Source organism: Ambystoma mexicanum, chromosome 2q (genome assembly GCF_040938575.1).
Source record: "Ambystoma mexicanum isolate Mex_15411 chromosome 2q, UKY_AmexF1_1, whole genome shotgun sequence".
Classification (NCBI taxonomy): Eukaryota; Metazoa; Chordata; class Amphibia; order Caudata; family Ambystomatidae; genus Ambystoma; species Ambystoma mexicanum.
In genome coordinates this window covers 86,393,924-86,415,341 of record NC_090924.1, presented here as the reverse complement: position 1 = coordinate 86,415,341, position 21,418 = coordinate 86,393,924, and the positions used below count along the sequence as shown (strand labels likewise).

Below are 21,418 nucleotides of genomic sequence, written 5' to 3'. Positions count from 1 at the left end.
ATATCACAGAGCAGCAAAACGTCTCACGTTGACATCTTGCCATACAGGACACGTTTTGTTAAAGATTCCTTGATTTGAAAGACACGCCCCTTTTATAATTAACCAGCAATGCAATAGGAAAATATGTTCTCTTGGAACACGATTATTTGTCCTGGGCACTTTCTTCAATTGCGAAAAACAAGTTGAATGAAATGTGCATATTTTACTTTAGGGAAGGTTTACTTCTGGTGACGTCATTTCTCCAAGGCCTGCACCACTGGAGCCCTGGGAACCAGGTCAGAGACCTTCAATGACCCTACTAAAGGTGAAAGATTACACAGGCCCACTTTCTTGTTAAACCTGCTTGGTAATGGCGTCCCTTTCCATGGAGGCCAGTTAGTCGCGGGTTGTGTCAGAACTGCGGTCACTACGACAGAACGGATTGAGAACCCGTGGCTGCTCCTGTTTTTGCTGCAGTCCGATCCCACAACTCCGGTCCGTAATTTTTCCAAACAGCTCAATCACCGTCAAAAACCCTGAGTCTTGGATAGGGGCTGAAAGGAGTGTTGGTCGGTCTGGAACCATCCCGGGCTAGCTAATGTCGGGACTGTTGGGACTCAGGGCTAGCTAGCCTTTCGGTTGTATCCCCCGAGCTCCTATCCGGAGCTACAACCAAAAGACCCGGGGCTATAACCCCCTAAACTCCCGCCCCCGCCCTAGCAACGCCTCTGGGGCCAGAGTCGTGTGCTGGGCTATGCGCGCCATCTCAGACCTGCGTATTTAACGAGGAAGCATATTCCTGTGCAATTTTCCTTCCATTGATGAAGCTACTTTTAATTTGTCCTCGTCCCAGACACAGACTACCCCAACTACTCCGTGTAGCGGTCAGTCATATGCACGTGTATTAGGAATGCACCTAAAGGCAGTGGTCGAGGTGGGGTGAGAGAGGTGCTCCTCTACTTTTTTTAAAAATATGTTTTACCGTTCTTGTACTTTATTTTAACAAGTAACCGTTCCGGAATGGTTTCATTGTGGAAATAAATAAATAAAAAGGTAGGAAGCAGTTTAAATTTACACTGCACTGCACTGCACTAAACGTTCCCTTAAAAAGCAGGTGCAATTGTTTGGGGGGTTTGTATTGAGCGTGGGAGGGGGTGTGGCAATGAGGCTTGTGGGGAGCTGGGCAGGCCAGAAGGGAACCAAGCCCTACTACTACTTTTCCTACACTTTGACCCCAGCCTAAAGGTTGCTCTGGCAAAGCTGTTTGAAGGAGCGAGGCACCCTGGAATGTCACTCAACATCACTCGCGGTCCAGTGTCCTTGCCTTGGCCATGCCTGCAAAACAATGGTCTTTGCCCTTGTTGCACTTCCCCCGACTCTTCGCCTCCCTTGCCTGGGAACGAGACTAGCAGCGTCATAAATTCAGATTACGCCTTGAAAAGTGAGCAGATCTACAATCAAAGGATGTTCTGGGCTGCCCTGGCACCAGATAACACGTTCCCCTGGCAATGTGTGCGCGCCCAACTCCAACAGGCGAATCCATGAAACCAGTAGTACCCGAGGTAGGGTGCAATTGAGGGAGGAGTCAAGTTTACAAGAGAAGGGGTATCGCCAATGGCTACCACCTCGATCACACCAGCCTCCAAGAAGCGTGCCACGAGAGACTGGGCTTCTGAAGATACCTCCAGAGTTTGTGCAACATGGCCTCTTCTAGGTAAACACTTGAAAACAGCCCCAAGTCAGAAGCCCGAGGGGCTTTTTTGCAGACACTTCAGCATACAAAGAGTACATTAAGGCAGTCTGGCGGATTGCTTAGCCCCAACGTCCGGTATCCTCTCTGCAGCTTTGTAACAAAGCAAATAAACATGTTATTTTATCTGGGACGGTGCAGGCCAAGTGTATTAGCTGCGGCTTGATTCACGAAGCGTGGTTTCTTTAGGAGTCACGTCTAACACAGTGTTCGCTTCCTGTGCCTTTCCAGGAATACTGGGCCAGTAGAAACAAAGAAACAAGGGATGACTTTCAGACAGACACATTGAGGGGGGAAAATAAATAAATGCTGCATTTCAAAAATAACGTGTTTTAAATTCTCTCTCTCTCTCTCTCTCTCTCTCATCTCTTCTCCTCCCCTCCCCGTATGCCAAGGCCAGTGCATGGTATGATGGATTGGCATTTACCAAGGGTATAAAAGCCCAGGCCTTTTTTTATTTAAAAAAAAAGGGGAAAAAAAAAAAGGGATAGAACGATGCTGGTAATCCCATCCCTGAAAGGGAAATCTGCTGAGAGGAGCCTTTTTCTTACGTGGCTTGCCAAAAGCATAGTGTGCACCTGTGGCCTGCTGCAGCAGTATCCTGATCTGCACCACCTGCTCACCAGTGTGGCACAGAGCAGCTTCGGGAGGTCAAACGTGCTGATGCGCACTCGGTTGTCATTGTATATCTTGGTAAACACCTTCCCCTGCCCTCTTGTTCATGTTTTCCCCAGCGTCTTCCATTTGTTTAAGTCTAAGAAACAGGTTTTACACAACTATGAGCCATTAGGTTATATCCATATGGGACTGATATGGAGACTCTGATATTGTCCCATCTACTTCGGATGATTTATTTAGATCATCTGCTTTTTCTTGCATATATTGAGTCGTATATGCTTATTGATCTCAATAAAATATTTAAACAAAAAAAAAATCTGATGCGGGTTCAGAAGGAGTCGGGCACATTAACGACAATATAAACTCTGTTGAATTAAATTAGGCCTAACTTTCCCTATTGCTAAAGGGATCATCCTCCCCATATAAAGGAACAAAGGGTGCTCGTCTGTCGTCAGGACGTTCCAAAGCAAACATTTCCTTGGTCCAAAACTTCCCTATCACTAACTTCAGTTCATCCAAGAGAAGGTCTTTCTTCTCCTGGGCCTCTCATAGTTTGAACGTCTCTGTATGGAAATGGATTTTGCACATAGTTTCATAACACTATTTTCTTTGGTAAACTCTGGTATTGACTCATGGGCTCTTGTGAAACACTTCACTTCTGGGCTTGGTGCTCGCTTTAAGGATTAGGTTTGACCTTTTCACAGTCTCTCAAGTCATCCATGGCAACTTTGCATCAGACTTGATCCCATTTTAGATTCCCCCACTCCTGGGTTCTCCCTTTATTACTCTCTTCCATTATCGGGTTCTCTTGATAGTCGTCACATCTTCCTCAGAAGCTGTGCTTTGGCTTTGCTTTATCCACTCTTGGTTCAGAAGACCTTTTTATCCCCCCCGCCCCCTCCCCAGGGTAATTGTTTCCGGTTCCCCTTTGTTCTCCTCACAGGGTTACTTGCTTTATGAGCCTTTCACAAACAACTTTATTCCTCATGTCTCGTCTTTCTGACCGGGACGAGTTGCACTCTTCATGTACTCATGCCCCAACTTTTCCAGTTTTTCTTGGTACCTTCATCTGCACAGGAATACCTTGCAGGGCTTGGCAATTCTTGTTGTCAGTTTTTCCGTTCTGGATTTTCGTCAGCGTCCCTTTCTCGGCTACCACTCAGGCTGCAGCTGTCTACAGACGAGGGGGGAAAAATGGAGCTCCTCTGGCTCATCTCACCCACCACGAGCTCCCGGGCGCTTTTTCTTGGACAGCGTTCCTTGCCGATATGAAAGTCGCAGGCTCCGCCTCTTGTCTCTGCTCCACCCCTACAAGGTGCAATCACATCAGCGGGCATCCCCAGCAAACCATTCTCTCTCCTCCCGCCCTTCCTCCACTCAGTTAAATACACATCTCTTCTTGAAGAGACATCCTCTTTACCCCTTGCTAATATTCAATTCAGCATCGCCGGCAGCCAAATGTAAAGATGTTACATTCTTCTTCCCAGCCGTCAGTCCCATATATGCCGATATGATGGGCAATCTAGGGAGTTCCTCATAGGAACGGGAGTCCTTGTCCCCTAAGGGGAAGTAGCTTGCAGCGTGGTCCTACTTGCCCATACCCCTAGGGAGGGTATTGGCAGAGGGGGCTCCCCTCCCTAGCCTTAAAGGGGGTGCCCCCCACCCCCTTGTGGAGAAGGGATGAATACCCTTGAGTCATCACAGTGCGCAATTTGACAGTTGTACTGACCGCCACAAAACTGAAGCACAGGGGCTGCATTTAAGACATGCATCCCATAATTATCAGTTAACTGCCCTGTAGCATACACATCTTTAAACATAAGCCATACCTGATCTGTGTAACCGTGGATGGCATCTATATATTTGACAAAATTGGTTTGTATGTTCGGGGTTGGCGCCAGCCCCATAACAGTTGATGGCCCAAAACGTTGGCCTGAGGTCGGCATACCAGTCTGAGGTTTACTGCCGATTGGGAAATCTGACCAACCCCACCCATTCATAGCCGGCCCTGTTGTCAAGACCGGTGGGGGGGTCTGTACTTCCGCTCTCTATATGGTAGAGGAGAGGCACAGAGGACCCCAGCCAAGATTCTCGATTGTGGTAGCAATGGACGAGCAATCAAGGCCTAGCTTCTCAGGAGGTGATGCAGGCTGGTTCTTAAGTACAGTGTATCCCCAAGCCCCCACAAAGGAATGTCCACACACTGTATTACTGAAAACACAGTCTTTATATAATTAATATTCAAGGGTTATGTACACTTATCACAACAACGCACTTTGTGCTCAGGAAAACCAATAATGATAAATATCTACAATTCTAAAGTGGTACCACTAATATTAGACCTCATAACAGTGCATTCACAATACTGTAGCAATGGAACGCGGATCAATAAGAAGGAAACCAGCAATAGAGAGAGGAGAGATACCAGAGGGTTGAAACAATAGGCAGAAGACTGGCCCTTGCTACTGGACACAGTTCTGTGTGGAGATCCCCCCACCTGGGCAACCTGTAAAATAAAGAGATATAACACAAGCCCAGTCCATATATTGTTCAACAGTCTTATTCTCTCCTACAATGTTTTTACCCCCCCAATGTACCTGGTGGAGTCGAGTTCTTCGAAGAGGCGTCGACAGATCCTTCTTGAATGACCCCCTTTAAAGCAGGAGTCACGGATCGTCGAGAGGCGTCGAGAAACGTCGAAGACCTCGGGGTTCGGCGACGGGGAATCGACGGCCCTTCTTGAATGCCTTCCCTTTCAAGCGGGAGACACGGGGCGTCGAACGTCCGTCGACAAACGAGGTAGAACGATGTCGAGGAGGCGGCAGCTTCGTCCGAGCGGTGCTCGTCGGCGTCGGGGTGTCGGCGTCCTGCAAGGCGGAGGTGTGCGGGGCACCTCGATGACAATAGTTCTGGACCGCAAAGATTGTAGAGACGGGAGCCCAGCAAGGGCGTCGAGTCGCTCGAGTCTTTGGGATCGTGAGGTGGCGGGAAACCCACCGGCGGATTCTCCTCGGCGCTTTGGTCGTCCTCGACTTTCTCCGGCAGGGCAAAAGCGGTCGACGGTGCGGACGAGGGAGTCCTTCGAGTCAAATGTTCTTAGGCAAGGAGCGGACGGCTCCGGTCGTCGGCGGCTCGGCGTCAAGTGGTTCCCACGGCTGGGCAACACAACTTCGACGGGCCTCCAGCGGTTGCACAGACCTGCGAACCCTGGTCGACGGCAATGGACTTCGACAGCGTCGATGTCCGGGTGCTTTACTTCTCCGGTCGGCAGCCTTTCGATGGTCTGGCGTCCAGGGAGCTTCGGCGAAGATTCAGCGGTGCTCGATGGTCCCTCGGAGCACGGGAAGAGGGCGCCTTACCAGGTCCTCTCTCGGGTCAGTCCTCGACGATTTCGACAACCTTCAGTTCCGTCGAAGCAAATGCCACAGCAAGTCTTCTTCTTCCAGCTGGACGTCGAGGATCAGCAAATCCAGTTACTCTTGAGTGGAGACTCAGCTTCTGAATGCTTCTGAACAATTTCCAGTGGTGAGAGGTCCCCAGATATACTATTCTGTCTCTCATCCACACTGCTGGCACACACACAGCAGCCAATCACACAGAAGGGCATTCATGCAGTCAGTCAGCCAATCAGGCACACAGTGCATTCAGGCCACACTCCTCCCTTTCAGACACTCACAACAAGGAATGTGGATTGGGACAAGTACCCAGCCATTCAACACTACACACTGCATTCAGGCCAGTTTCGGGCAGGGCTGTCTCAGTCTTTGTCTCTCATGCCAGAAACCAGACAACCACAACAAGGAGTGTATATTGGTCACACACTCCATTCACCCAGGTCCCACCCACAGGAGGTACCCATAACATACAGTCACTGGGAAGGCTCCAGTCAGTCTAGCTGGGCCTTCACAACAACACCATATATGGAACTTCCACCCAACAGCCAGCCAGGGGGAAGGGACAGAGCCAGGGCTTCCCAGGACTTTGGGAAAAACAAGACAACAGGCAATAGAAAGCAAGAGGCCACAGGGGCCATCTTGTTTCTATCAGGAATCAACTGATCCCAATGGCAGGGCCTGGGTATCCCAAAATGGAGGACACCCAGAGCACCTGTCAAGTTTAGCATGGAGCTGCCACCAGCCCATACCCTGCTCTGTGGGCCACCCACAGGTGCCCAAAAACATACACTAGGGGCACAGGGTTGTACCCCTACCCATGGGTGCCATAAGGGTATCCCATGGGTCTGTTCACCAAACCAAAAGAGAGCTGCACTGCCAGGAGTCCCTCATGGACTCCTGGGCAGAAAACATGACAGAACACACGGTAAAAACAGAAAAAGGACAAGGATTCAGAGGCCCTGTCCCTCAGATGCATTTCCGGCATCACACCTGTGCTATCAGTATAGGTGTTTTCGGGAGATTTCCAATTTCACGATTTAGCAAAAATAGGAAGTTATGACACAATAGAACATACATGGCTATAGAAGACACCCACGTGCATGTGAGCTACAGACTCGGGCAACGCCGAGTGGTACTGATAGTTTCTACTAATAATGAGAGCCAAAGCAATTTAATATCATGTCAGCCCTGTGAGTCCAACTCAGTTGGCAAAGGATTATGTGTATTCTCCCCAGACAGGCTGCCCCTGTTTCTGCTACCAGGTCTGTTGCCCTGGGGATGCCCTCTCTTAGTTCCTTCCTTACTGAGGGAAGGTAACACCATCCTTAGAGACAGCCACTCCACAGGAAGCTGTCCTAGGAACAGGAATCAAAGGGCACACCCATTCACAACAGAAGCATAGAGGAGCAGATGTACATGTCACCAGCCCCTTCACCACAGTCGTACTGCAACAGCATTCGAAGAGCCCCATGTGTGACACCAGGTATTGTCCCAATACTTCATCGAGTGCAAGAGACAATATGCACTCCCGTATCAAATGCACCCTTGCACAGAAAGGGTGGAAGGATGCCTGCACACACCACTGGACATCAAAGAGCTATAAGTGAAATCGGACGAGGGCAGAGTGATGTCATGAAGGAAAGACACGAAGGTGCACTGAAACGGTATGTAAATACTTATGAAGATGTAATTGAAGTAACAAGAGAAACATGTAATCGAGTATGAAAAGCAGAGATGAAGTGAATGTACATACACAGGAACACAAGGTAGATAACACAGAGGCTTGCTGTACAAGAAAATGTAATGTTGCTGAAGCGGCCTTGAGAAAAAGGTGTACGCTGGACTCATGCTGAAACAAATCACGCTACCTCAGAGACAGAACATCCAAACATCCATTACCCCCCATAACACCACAGCCCTGGTCTGATCACCCCGCGATTTCCTTCTCTTTAGAAGCTACACCTCCCATCCCTACCAGAAACAAAAGAAATATTACAGCCAAAAAACTCATTCCCTTGATTCTTCCCACTCTGAATTCATTGCCGGACCACACAGATCCCTTCACCATGGTTTAGAAATACAACAAAATAATGCTATCTTAATTAGACATCATAGCACCATTGAAAATGAGAAAGAGCAAACCAAAAAAAACATGCGAATACCTGGTTCTCGCCCCACCTGAAAGCAATAGAAAAACGCAAAAGCGAACAAATTCTGGGCACAAGATCCCTCTGACACCAACAAAAATAACCATAGTAAAATAGCCACCCTGTACAAAAAAGAAATTATCCTCGCCAAACAATTGTCATATAACCTCTGTATGACTCAAGCTAACTCAAACATTAAAGAACTTTTTCCCATCGTTAAAGAGATAGAAACGCCTAACCAAGCCCCGGACACCTGTCTCAAGGACAAAATATAGTGCACCAGCCTTCAGAGTGCCCTATCTAACAAAGTAACAACCCTCCAAGCTAAGATCAACACTAAAAAAGAAACCCTCCTTCTTGCTGCTAAACCCAACAAAATCCCTATGCCTCAGCCCCACTCTAATCCACCACCTCCTAATTTACCAACACCCTGCTTCAACTTCAAAAAAGTATCCATCCTAGCTGTTGAAAGTCATCCTCACCCTCAAACCATCCAACTGCCATGGCGACCCATGCCCAGCCCAGATCATAAAAGATGCTGCACGCGACCTCCCTCTCCACCTCCCCTTCATCTCCAAACTTATCAATGCCTCCTTCTCCATTGGCTACATACCTAATAACAAAAGAGTCTTGGGTCCTCCCACTACTTAAAAACAAACACTTGACCTGTCAATACTCACAAACTACTGCACTATCACCACAGTCCCGCTTCTGCTTAAAATTCTAGACAAGGTGGTCTACAGCCAAAGCCAACAATATTTGGAATGTAACCACCTCTTAGGAGTACATCAGTCAGGTTTAAACCACAACACGGAACTTAAACTGCACTCATCGACCTTAAGGCGCAAATAGACGCACTGAGAGATGGCGGCAAGGGAGTGCTACTGCTTCTGCTTGATCTTTCAGCAGCGTTCGACTTAATTGACCATAAGATCCTATGCAACAACTTGAATTCTGCTGAAAATGCCCCCGCCCCCCCTTTGTCCGACTCCTTACTCCAGCATGCCATACCCCCCTATAGGTAAGCCCTCTCCTTGTCAAACCTACAACAGTGGAAATGAGATATGCAGACTCCACTTTCCCATATTAAAGAGAGGCCTAACGCTCCAACTAACCAGACACCTTTCCCAGAGACACCACAGTTACACAGCCTGCTTAACATTAAATGTAAGAACACAGAACCCCATCAAACAACCCTGGTTACTGCTGCCAGGCATCCCCCAGTAAAGGAAATCCTACTTCAAAAGGTCAGGAGAAGTTCTGAGAGCGTACAATGTTGTCAGTTCACCGTTAACTGGCAGTATATCCACTAGAGAATGTAAATATTATCGATCCATTGCCCACTGGCAGAGTTTGCACTTGTGAGTGACACAAAGTTGCAATTTCTCCAAAGACCAGCATTCCAGTCACACATAGAACAATTAAAGAGACTTTAAGGATTGACCATGCGGATGAAGCAAGGGAACTTGGTCCCTCCAAAGCAACGCTCTTCAGTAAAATGAGATGGGGGAGAAGATTTCAAGATAGCGGGCATTCCAGAACAAAGCTTAGTTTGGCCTCTAGTCCCCAGAGCAGGCTTATAGGAGACTATTAGGGGCAGTTAATTCCAGTCCCTCGCCAAATGAGGTCACAGGTTCAGACCCTCAAAAATAGCCCAGCCCTAAGGGAGGGATTAAATAGCTCTAAAAGGGCACAATGTCTGCCAGGTAGTTTGTTAAAGGGGATGGAAAGATGTGGCAAAAATGTTACTACCCTGCCACGTCACAGGGACGTCTAGTAGCTAAACCGCCTTCTCAGCCCCACACAGCTACTACAGAAGCAGCAATCCCAATCATAAAAGGGGAAACAGGCACAGTGCAACAGTTATACCTCCTTCACCTCTTGGAAGTTATGTTACTTTGCATTTATATAGCGCCTTATGTACCATTGGTATGATCTCAAGGCACTGGTAGGTTGAACGCCCTCGGGAACCGAAGTTCAAGTCAGGAGAGAGAGACAGAGACAGCATGTGAGCACCGGATATGTGTGCAGCAGGTGTGGCATTTGTGTGGTAGCTGCTTCTTTGCGGTAGGTGTGGTGGTTCGGAGATCAAGAGTATGTGTTTGTTCTGGCAGGTTGTTATCCAGACTGATTCCGGCTGCGTTAGGCCTGAGGAGAACGCCTAGCCTGGAGGGTGTGTAACCAGCTGTGTTTAGTTAGGATGATGGGGAGTATGAGGCAAGTGATGGTATGAGAACAGCTATACCGAATGGTGTCATAGTATCGCTGTGTTCTAGTTGAGTTGTAAAGAAGAGAGCAAGCGTGGATATCCGATATGGTGGTTTACCCTAGGTGCTTGAGATCGAGCACACTCCAATAGTTCTATGCACTCCACCTGTTCCATGCATTCCAACCGATTCAAGCACTCCAACCCGCTCCATTCACTCCAAACCATTCCATTCACTCCGTTTTATGCATTCCAACCATTTTATGCACTTCAGATCGTTCCATGCACTCTAATAATTTTTGTACAGTGTCCATTCCATGCCCTCTATCTGTTCCATGCATTCCATCTGTTGCATGTACTCGCTCAGTTCTATGCACACTATCAGTTCTATGAATTCCTTCTGATCAATGCACTTCGTCTGATCTATGCATGTTATCCCATCATCATCCAGTCTGCCCATTTCATTTGTTCTACCCACGTTATCCATTCTCCATGCGTCATCCATCCACATACTTGACCCATTCCATACACCCTGTTTCACCTGTTCCATCCACATACGTCATCCGTTCTTCCTCATACTTCATCCGTTACACCCACTTCACACGTTCCATCCACCCACTTCGCCTGTGAAGTGTAGGTGCAGGGCAGGCTATACTCTGTGAGGGGATATAACTGCAACAAAACATTATATATATATATATATATATATATTACAGTGGTTCCAAAATGAGAGGATGCCCAACCAAAGTTCTGTTAAAAATTATTTTTTACAAAAAATGCAAATGGGAACTTTAATTAAACCTAACAATGCACCCAACTAATTAACAAAAACCCATCCATGTAAGGAACCATGGAGAAGGCAGACTTCATTCACAAAGGGGTATGTTTGCTGAATGCTGGAGCGCAAGCAACATTTTTGAGCAGCAAATGTCAATGTTCATGGACAGGTATTTTAAAAAGGTAAATAAAAGGGCTTAAAAGTCACAAACGTCCCTTAGGGTGGGACAGGGCCTCTTTAAATTACCTTTGGTTTCTTGTCTTTGGGGAGCAACCGCATTGAGCCAGGTCCTTTCCGAAGTGGTGAATCAGTGTCCAGTCCGTCTGCTGGTCAACTGAGTCCCACACCTGGTGAAGCAACTTAGAATGGCAGGAAAAAGCCTGGGAGAGACAGGCGATGGCTGGGTATTTTTAGTCCTAAGAGAATCGAGGCAGTAACCGTGGGCCAGGGGTATTCTTGGACTTCTGGGTTAATGAGAGAGCCCATCCATGATCTCTGGGGGCAATGCGAGTCATGCATATGCCCTTCTATGCCAGAGAGGTTGATAGAGTGCACTTGCAGGGGTTCCATCCTCTCCAGTGGCAGGGTCCTGGGTACCAGTGCCTCAGTTGAAGTAGGCCTTGCCCATACAGCAGTTTCACATGAAATGTGCGCTTGCATGGCTAGGGAAAGGAGTAGTCCTCTTTCCTGAAGCCTGCTGTCTTCACCTCTATGGCAGGGCACCTGGAATAGGCTATCCCCCTCCACCCCAAACAGAGTTCAAGGTGAATCCTTCTTGCCTTAACTTAACATCCAAAGATGAATCAACTAGGAAGGGTATCCTTCCCACACAAAAAGCAAAATGTGAAAGGTGATTGGTCCAAAACAAACAGGTTGGCAGGGGGCCAATCTAGGATGCCATAACAATTGTACTTTGGCTTCTGAGATTATACCCAGGACAACACATCCTTTCCTTTCCTATGCTCTGCTCTGTGCTACTCTACCTCCACCACCTTTCCCATGTCTGCAGACTTCAAAAGGACTCCAGTGATCTGCACCGTGGTTTGAGAGTGGCTCTGTTGTGCCAGGACAGCTTTTGAAGTACTGGTTCCATGTGGACCCCCAGGGGAGGGTTACTGTACCCTGTGAGAAAGGCGTTGGCCTTCCTCTGAGTTGGGAGCGCAGGGGGGATAATCATTAGAGCAGCCAGGGCATTCAAACACCTGGCTGTTTTGAAGAAGTACATGTATTTGTGTGGTAACTGTTCTCCTAGAACTAAAGTTCACTTGTGTACATTGGGCCAGTCGACTATATAGGTATAGATATTTTTCACATACACTTGTCCAAGAGTAATTTGTGGTTCATTGCTGTGTGTGCTCATTGTGGGCTTCTGATCACCCCTCCCGAGACTTAGTCTTGACCATCAAATGGCTAATCCAAATCAGTCATGAAAGCAGGAAGCACTGCTCACCAAGCTGACTAATGATATGGCTGTATATTTGCATGGCCCCAGTAGCCACCATGCCATAAGCAGGCATGGCTTACATTTACTGTTCAGCAAGCCATATGGGAGACTAGGGTCAGCAATTAGGCTTTGAATCAGAGGGGCAGAGGATTTAAAATCCACCTTTCACTGTTGGAACTCAATGCACAAGACCTGTGAACCTTCCCCTGCTGCCATTGCAGGGCTGGTGCTAGGTGGTTAAGGAGACTGATGCCAAAAGCCACATGAGTTTTGGCATAGAGCATTATAAGAGAGGGATCAGCACTCCCTACCAGAAATAGAATAACCCCAGCGCTTAATTTGTAAAAAATAAAATATATATATATATTTTTTTTTTAAAAGTGTGTTTTTAAGTACCAGGGCCCACATATTTTCTAACTGTTCCACACAACTGCTGCCCACCACCCGTAGCTGCTCCCCACAGTGTCGACATATTTGGGGTGACCCTATAGCTCGCACCTGCTCATTGTGGTCTATGGATGCACTGACTCTCACCACTTCATAATTAAAGTGAGTCTGAGACAATAAGTGCCGGGTGCCGGAGCTCAAAAATAAGTGCCTGGGCTGAGCCCTAGTCACCCCCACAGTTTAAACACTGAATAACCCCCATTATTTTATTAATAAAAATCAAAAATGTTCAGGATATCCCACCCTCAACAGTTGGTATTTTGTCACGAGCACTTTATATTTTGTAGGTATTTACTGTTTTATTAATGCAACTGCATAGATGGGGATAGTTTGTTAGGATACGTATTTAGACTTCTTTATACCCCCTTGTATACAAAACACAGAAATCACTAGTATAATGAGTGAGGCTTTGACCTTCATCATTCAGGGCAAAGCTAGAGACCAACTAGATGAAAGGTGAACTAAAGAAACAGTACACCAAAGACAAAGTGCTCAAAGCTAATTTATGTCACCTCCTATGTGCATATAGAGTGAAATATAGTATTTGCTCACAGTTAGGGAACAAGCACATTGCAGTATGCGAGGATCAGAGCGTTAAAGGAAGGACCCGAGACAAAGACCCTGGGAGGAAGGAATAGCCAGGGCCCAGGAGCACGGCACCTAGGGAGAACCAGAAACCTCCTCTGTGGCTCTATCCAACAACGGGCGGGCAGCTACCCAAAGAACCGGGGATGCCAGAGGGAGAGGAGTGGGTCCTTTAAGAGAGCTTCCCCTATAGCAGAAATTCCAGCTCTACCACCCGTTCCTGTATGACCCAATGAGGCATGGAGAAGGTGCAGGCCTCCCTTGAACCCACACGCGCTAAGAAGGGCATGGGAAACACCAGAGATGGAAGGGATCGGGAGAAGGGTGTAGGAACCTCTTTAAAGCGGAGGCTACGACTTACTGGACGCCTGTGGAGATGCAAGCCGGGATTCACTGAGAATTTGGCGATTTTCCAATCTTTATCCGCCCCCTCTACCCCTTGAAAGAGGCACTCATTTGGTTATCCCAAGCCCTGTCCGGGCCTTCTAGAGTAACCACCCTGACACTCCAGTCAGTTATTTTACCCCATCATTGTTAATTCCGTCTCATATGAAAGCATGTGTCAGAGATTTTGGTCTTATCAGGTCTGTTGATACCCGTCCCCTAGGTGACCGCCTACATTAAAAAAAGACTTTGAAAAACAAATGTTGGTAACACAAAGCCTATAGTCCAAGTAGGAGAGCATAACCCAGTAACGTCGTTATCTGAATATAGGACCAACTAATTCAACTATCCAATTCAAAAAAATGGATTGTAAAGCAAGTATTGTAGATCCAAGGGAAATATACCAATAGTTCCATATCCAATATCCGGCAGGTCCATTTGATCATGTACAAGATAAAGGACCTTTGAAATTTATGAATGTGTTATAACAGGAAGTCATACCATCTGAAGACACTCTAAAAACAGTTACAAGAAAAGTAAAAGGAAACCTGCAAATTAATTATTCAGTGTACAAATGGTAATATGTGTGCTTCCATAGGCCAAGCTGCCCCTGACAATGATGGGCAGAGCGGCACTGTTGAAGATGGTGGTCATGCCCAGGTTGCTACACTATTTTGCGAATATACCATATACAATACCCAAACCATTTTTCACCAAGCTACATAGTATATGCTGGGGATTTATATGGCATAACTCTAGGAACAGGGTAGCGCTGTAGAAATTGCAGAACCCATATGAACAGGGGGGCATTAGATTGCCCAACTTTGAAGTGTACTACCTGACGTATGTAGCAAGGTGGCTGTCGGAGAACCCCACATCAGAATCCAAACTGCTAGGGGCCGAATGCTCCCCGTATTTCCTGAATGAATGGATGTGGCTGTCAAAATTGCAAGGGCAGCAGATTGCTGGACCTGGGTGGTAAAATGTGGAGAAGGGCCTGCCAACTGTTAGAGAATCCGTACCCCGTGCTCCCCACAGATACCGCTAGTGGCACTGAAAGGAGTAGATGAGCAAATGAGGAGGACTATCGGGGAAAATGGGAACCAAGAGGCGTGGCGACCATGGGGGGGGGGGAGGATGTGTGGCAGGATGGAGAGGTGAAAGGGTTTGAGGCTTTGCAAGCAGACACCGGTTTACACCAAAGGACAATACATCACATATGCTAGGTTGGTGAGGACGATAAAAGATACGTGGCCGAGGCAGAGCTAGCGCGTCAGCCAGAGGCAGTCATTGAAACATTCTATGACACAGATGGGGGCCATGAGGTCTCCCGCATATGCAAGCTATTGATGTCTACAGTGGGGAAAGATAACCCAGACGAGGCGAGACTGGGAGCAGGAAGAGGGTGAACCAATGAGTGATGGGTTATGGATTAGGGCGCAAGGATACCACAAGAGGGTGTCCAGGAATGTGAGGTTACAGCAGGTACAGCTATACGTCACACACGGGGCATATATGACCCCCGGGAGGATAGCCAAGTTAAAAAATGCTGGCATCCAGACATGCCCGAAATGTGGGGAGGTTAACGCTAGAATGATACTCATGTTCTGGGTATGCCCCGAAATAAATACTCAGAGGAGGTGGCCTTCTACATGGCAAGGAAAGAGATTAACTTGGATGTAAATACCCTATAGGTGTGTGTGGTGGGGGGTTTCTCCAGGCCGAGTAAGCTTAAGCATGCGAGTAAACTTAAAGACCTGGCTTACATACTAGCTAAGGGCAGGATAGCAATGGAGTGGAAAGCTAGCAGGAGACCGAGAGCAGAAGCCTGGTGCTAGGACCTGCAGAAACGGTCGAATGCAGAGACCATGGTCGGGGATGAGGCAGTAAACAGTGGTGGGGAGGAAGAAGTGAACACACTGATGGCCTGGAAACAAATAGTAGCGACACTGTCTGGGTCTGACCAGACAAGTCGGGAAGAAGATGGCCCTCCCAAGTGGAGGTGAAGGAGGTACGCCCGATGAAGTGGACTGTGAATGGCTGCTAGGCTCAGGTGGGAGCGGGGGGGGGGGGGAACAGGGGAGAAAACAAAACATGGAACTGCATGAGAGAATGGACTTGTATGACGGTTGTTACATAGTATGTTGTACATGTTCCAATTAATAAAAAAATATTTGCTGATAATTTAGTTCCACGGTTGTGAACAACTACATTATCATGTTAATTAGGATAAACCCCACCCCATTAAATGCATATATGCATTATGAACCATGTGTAATTTACAGAATCATTAAGTGCAACATAAAATAACTATCGGGTTGCAACAATTACAGATTAAAAACACATCCGATATAGCCATAAGACTTGATTAAATCTCTCTTATGCGGATATGACAATTTGACTAAGAAAATAAAATCACCCTGTAAGAATAGCTGTGTCAATTACATGTCCATAACAAGTATAAAGAAACATGGAGCCTAGTGACAGCATATGAAATGAAATGAATCAATAGTTTATAAACCGAACATAAACCAGTGTTACATTATCCAATAGGTGGGTGTATAATTCTAGGATAAATGTTTCAAAATACATGTATGTAACTAGGAACAGGCATGGCAGATCTTCGAAGCCCTCTTCATAAACTGATGGGTGTGGGGGGGTCCAGGTGCAATAGGTTGGCGTTGCCCACAATAAATAATAAAGCCTGCCTGCCCTGCCGGAAGTTCACAGAGGGCAGAACAGCTTTCAAAGTAGTACTCCTTACAGATTTGGACACAAAAAAGTACAACATGCATGACCAGTAGGACAAAAGCCAGCATTACCACATGCCCTTCCAAAAAGCAATCGCCATATTGAGTTTAAGACATTAAACGAGCAATTTCGTTGTAAATAAGGCGATGGTTCAGGAAAGAGGGGGTTGTCTAGAATGAAACCCCAATGGTTTCACGGTGACCATCTTCAATTCGGCCTCCTCGGGGGCGTCAGAGTTTGCACATGAAGCCTGCCTTTAATGACATGAATTATTGCCAATTATTAGGTATCGAACAGTCCCCTTTGGTTTCTGATCACTTAGCCTCGGGGCTCCATACAACTGTAAGAAGTCAATGGCAGCCAAATGAAAGTGGTCCTGCAGGAAGCCTAGGCCCCAGTTCACCATCACCTGAATAGTTTGGTGTCGGAATAGGGAAGCGCAGCAATCATCAGCAAAACCCAGTCTCCACGTGGCCTAACCCCATAGACTACCTCTCCCACAATGCACATGGTTGCTCAGCGAAAGACAAGGACTGAAACGACACTATCCGTGTGATCGCTAATAACTCAGCTCGGGGAGGTATGGGTAACAGAGCTGCAGTCTGCAAGTTTGGGCTGTCACTGGAACCCCCGAGACGCAATTAACGGTTGCACGTGATGTTAGGGTTTCTGGGAGGATAGCTCGCCAGTTCAGTGCTGGCCGGCGCGACGTGAGCAACATGCACGTCACGACCCCTCAGCGGGGTCACCTCAGCGCTGCATGCGTCTGAGGGGGGAATACATGGAGTAGAAACATCATCATGTTATTGCGACACTTAAGCAGGGAGAATCTGGCATGGAGCACTAGAACAATGCCTTATCATGTATGTAGTCTTTTGTAGTGCACCAACATGGGTATGCAGTGATTAAATCGCGGCAAAAATGTCAACTGTGCAAAAAAGCTGTGGTTTGACCGGGTAAAGGTGTACCCCATTGTACCATTTAAGGGGAGTGGGGGTGTCCCCTGCACCCTTTACTTGGATTGCGGCGGCAAAAGCACAGTCTTTTTGCCGCGATATTTTGCCGCGATTTTAACACATGGAACCCCAACATGTACAGGTAAAGCGCTTAACGACACAGATATGGCCTCGAAGCGCTGTGGCGCTCTCGGTCCACATTGCATTATAGAGTAGAGGTCATCATGACTGCATACTATGGGCAATTAATTATAACATCAGAGGCAACTATACAGAATACACATTTTAAGACTAATTTCTGAGGTGCCCGGTTGGGATGAGCGGCAAGTCGCAAATAAGCAGGATTCATTTTCTGGCCGCGTCTACAACACATTAAAATACAGCACAACACTAATTGCAATTATTTGCACGCGTGCAAAACACGACAGTGTTTCTAGATGAACCATTCCTGAAATAAAGCACTAGTTCATTCTAGTTCCATTACGGGTGCAGTTACCCAGCAAGTGCCTCCGAACTCATTCATGCGTGTAGACACGTTGAGTTTCTTTCGCGTTTGCCGCCTACACACAAGCACGTTGTGGATAGATTTTCCAAGAGAGGATGCGCGTGTATTTGTGAAACCCTTTCTACTCATGTGACCCGGGAGAGAACACGCCCCACAGCCAAGGACGTCTTGGCACGAGCCGCCCGTTCGGCAGGCAGGCAGGGAGGGAGGGGTGTAGTGTAGTAGCCTCCCTCTCTACTCCAGCCCCTCCTGCTCAGCCATGTGGTAATCGAGGCTTCCCAGGCAGCCTCTCTGCAAGGTCACCCTGCTGATCCGGGGGCTGCCATGCCGGGAGACAAAGGGACAGGCACAACTGGTTTTCTGCAAAGCGCTCCGCACCAACGCCCGGAGGCTTCGCGGCGCTGTACCTAACCGGATTATACTGCTACGGAAGCTGGCTCAGGTGGACTCGTTCCAGACAGCATCCGTTACCGGAGCAAAGCAAGACGTGTTCTTGTTCTACCGAGATCCGATGAGAAAAAGGCGATCCTGGGAGGCCCGTTCTGGCCACGAGTCAAAAAAACAGCTGGCATCAGAGGGCAACCATGGCCCGAACAGGCGAGGCAAGGTCACCAGGCTGCAGCCATGCTGCCGAAACAGCTGCGCGTCTTCAAATTTCCCCAAGACAGGCGTGCGTCGGTCACCCCACCCCAAGTTAGTCTATCCACAATGGCAATGGCAGTTTTCCCTTATAAATTCAGAACAACAACTACCAGAATGCAACGAAAAGAGCGAGGGCTACGCGATCTACCTGCTGCTGCCGTGGAACAGCCTGAAAGTTTAATGAGGCACTTGCGCGATAATCAAACTGGAAAGGGGGTGGGTCGGCGCCTTTCACCTGTGAGAAGCTTCGCCGCAGCTGCATGAACCCACCAGGCTATATTGTCACGGCTGGGGCAATAGGTTAGCTGCAAGTGGAACGGGAATCTCCGCGGCCGGAAGGTTATCCGGCCACTCTACTTTCCCCAGATATGCTTTAGGAATGTGTCGCCTGTGCCCTAATGATGAAAGGGGTGTGTGTGTGGGGGAGGGGGCGGAATTTTGAGGCGTTCCAGCTTGATGGGGAACCCCTGCGAGTGCCATGGAGTGTGTGAGAATGACAGACTGGTGGTACGCAGGTGGAAGGCAGGGCCGCTGCGACACTTACCTGCAAGAGGAGGACAGCGAGGACTTGGAGGAAAGCGCCGCGGAGGCCGCCTGCTGCCGGCACTTGGGCTCCCCCAGTTTGCTCTCGATCTGCTGCGTTGGGCCTGCGGAGGAACGGGGCAGGTGAGCGGGCAGGAAGTAGTAGTGGCTCTTTACCTGGCATCCTCGCTCCGTTCTTGATCCCCACACCCCCGTACATGCCCCCCCCCCCCGTGCATGTCAACCCTTAAACTATAAAGGCCACAAAACCCCTCAAACATTAACCCCCCCCCCCCTTCCCATTACACAGTGCAAAGGTGGCGACTATCGGATTACACCTGTCAAATTGAGAATACAAATAACCTCAGTGGGATTGGTTAGATTTTGGGCTAGAATTGTGGGGAATCGGCACTGCTAGGGATCAAGGAATTACATGCGTTTAAAATCTAAAAAAAGAACCCCCATGCGTGCCCTGTCACCCCCCACTCCCCCCACAAAAAAACAAATATTAGGGGGCGAAGCAGGGGCGTCATGGTTAGACTCGTGCTGTAAACCCAGGGTGGTTATGAAACAAGCATGTGCCAGCTCGGGTCCTGCAGGTTACCTGTCCTCCTCTGCGTGGCCAACTTGCTGGGACCCCGGGTGATGGTGTACATGGCGAGGCAAAGTGCCCTGGCACTGCCAAGCTGCTGGCAGCGAGCGTTCAGTAGACAGGGGCACTCTCTATACCGCGCGCATCTTTACTGCTGGAGCCTCAGTGGGTAAAGTGGCTTCGCACCTAAACGCCAGGAAACCCTGGGGCACCTATGTTCCCGCTGCCACAAGTGCGCTGTGCCCAAAACTGCTCCCAAAGTGACTTTGGCTGGCCAACCTTCCTGCAAGTCCCCTTTAAAACGAGACATGCGGCGCCCGCGTCCCGCCCCCTCAGCTCTTAAAGGGCCGGGCGCCCTGACAGCTGAAAGTCCTGCTTACCTAATGGGCCGGTGCGGGCTACTGGCGACGGAGGGGGCGCGTGCTTCCCTCTGCCCGTCCCTGGGCTCTCCCTGGCAAGGCGCACTGGAAACCAGCATGATGTAACGTGATGCCCGGCGATGCAATCTGTGGAGATGGCATGCATCGAGCTGCGCGTTCCACGGAATGGGATGAAATGAGGCGTAGTATACCATCGCTGCACATTCCATGGGGTGTGATGGAATGAAATGAGGTGCAGCGTACACCCTCACTGCACATGCCACAGGAAGTGATGGGATGAAATGAGGTGCAGTGTACACTCTCACCACACATTCCACAGGAAGTGATGGGATGAAATGAGGCGCAGCGTACACCCTCGCTGCACATTCCATGGGGTGTGATGGAATGAAATGAGGTGCAGCGTACACCCTCACTGCACATGCCACAGGAAGTGATGGGATGAAATGAGATGCAGTGTACACCCTCGCCACACCTCACTGCACATTCCACGGGATGTGATGGAATGAAATGAGGCGCAGCGTACACCCTCGCTGCACATTCCATGGGGTGTGATGGAATTAAATGAGGTGCAGCGTACACCCTCACTGCACATGCCACAGGAAGTGATCGGATGAAATGAGGTGCAGTGTACACTCTCACCACACATTCCCCAGTAAGTGATGGGATGAAATGAGGTGCAGTGTACACCCTCACTGCACTTCAGTGCACATTCCACAGGAAGTGATGGGATGAAATGAGATGCAGTGTACACCCTCGCCGCACCTCACTGCACATTCCACAGGAAGTTATGGGATGAAATGAGGTGCAGTGTACACCCTCGCCGCACCTCACTGCACATTCCACAGGAAGTTATGGGATGAAATGAGGTGCAGTGTACACCCTCGCCGCACCTCACTGCACATTCCACAGGAACTTATGGGATCAAATGAGGTGCAGTGTGGTGATCTATCCATCATCGTTTTTAATGTTGAAACCACAGCCCCTGCAAGCCACACGACATAGCGTGGATAGCCCACAACTGCGCCTCTCATGGTTGCAGCATCCATTACCTCATTCATCCTGCTACCCTTCCCCTCAAACCGGCTCCCCCTCCCGGCAAGGGCTTCTTGAGGATTCCCCGAAATAAAAGAGGCAAGAGCAGTTTTCAAAGGTGGAAGTCACAAATGCTGCAGCAAGCCCAGCACCTCCCCCGGTCAGTGTCAAGAGGCCCCTCTCGGGTAGACCCACAAATCATTCCCTCTCTACCCATGGCCATTTCTTTATTTACTCTTACTTTTGTTATTTTCTTTTCTTCTTTTTTTTCTTCTATTAATTAACTTTTTCTTCCATTCTATCTT

The 21,418-nt window shown here is 48.4% G+C and overlaps 1 protein-coding gene across 1 annotated transcript in view; it reads right to left on the bottom strand.

Moving 5' to 3' along the window:
* The window catches only part of MCRIP2 (MAPK regulated corepressor interacting protein 2), a 128,801-nt gene extending 108,814 nt beyond the window's left edge, over positions 1-19,987 (bottom strand). The window contains exons 1-2 of the mRNA XM_069646918.1: positions 19,714-19,987; positions 19,132-19,234 (exon numbers count right to left, since the gene is read on the bottom strand). Of these exons, the coding sequence (XP_069503019.1) occupies positions 19,132-19,234; positions 19,714-19,765 (155 nt within the window). The 5' untranslated portion in view covers positions 19,766-19,987. The remainder of the gene's footprint in view (positions 1-19,131; positions 19,235-19,713) is intronic.
* Positions 19,988-21,418: the final 1,431 nt, after the last annotated feature.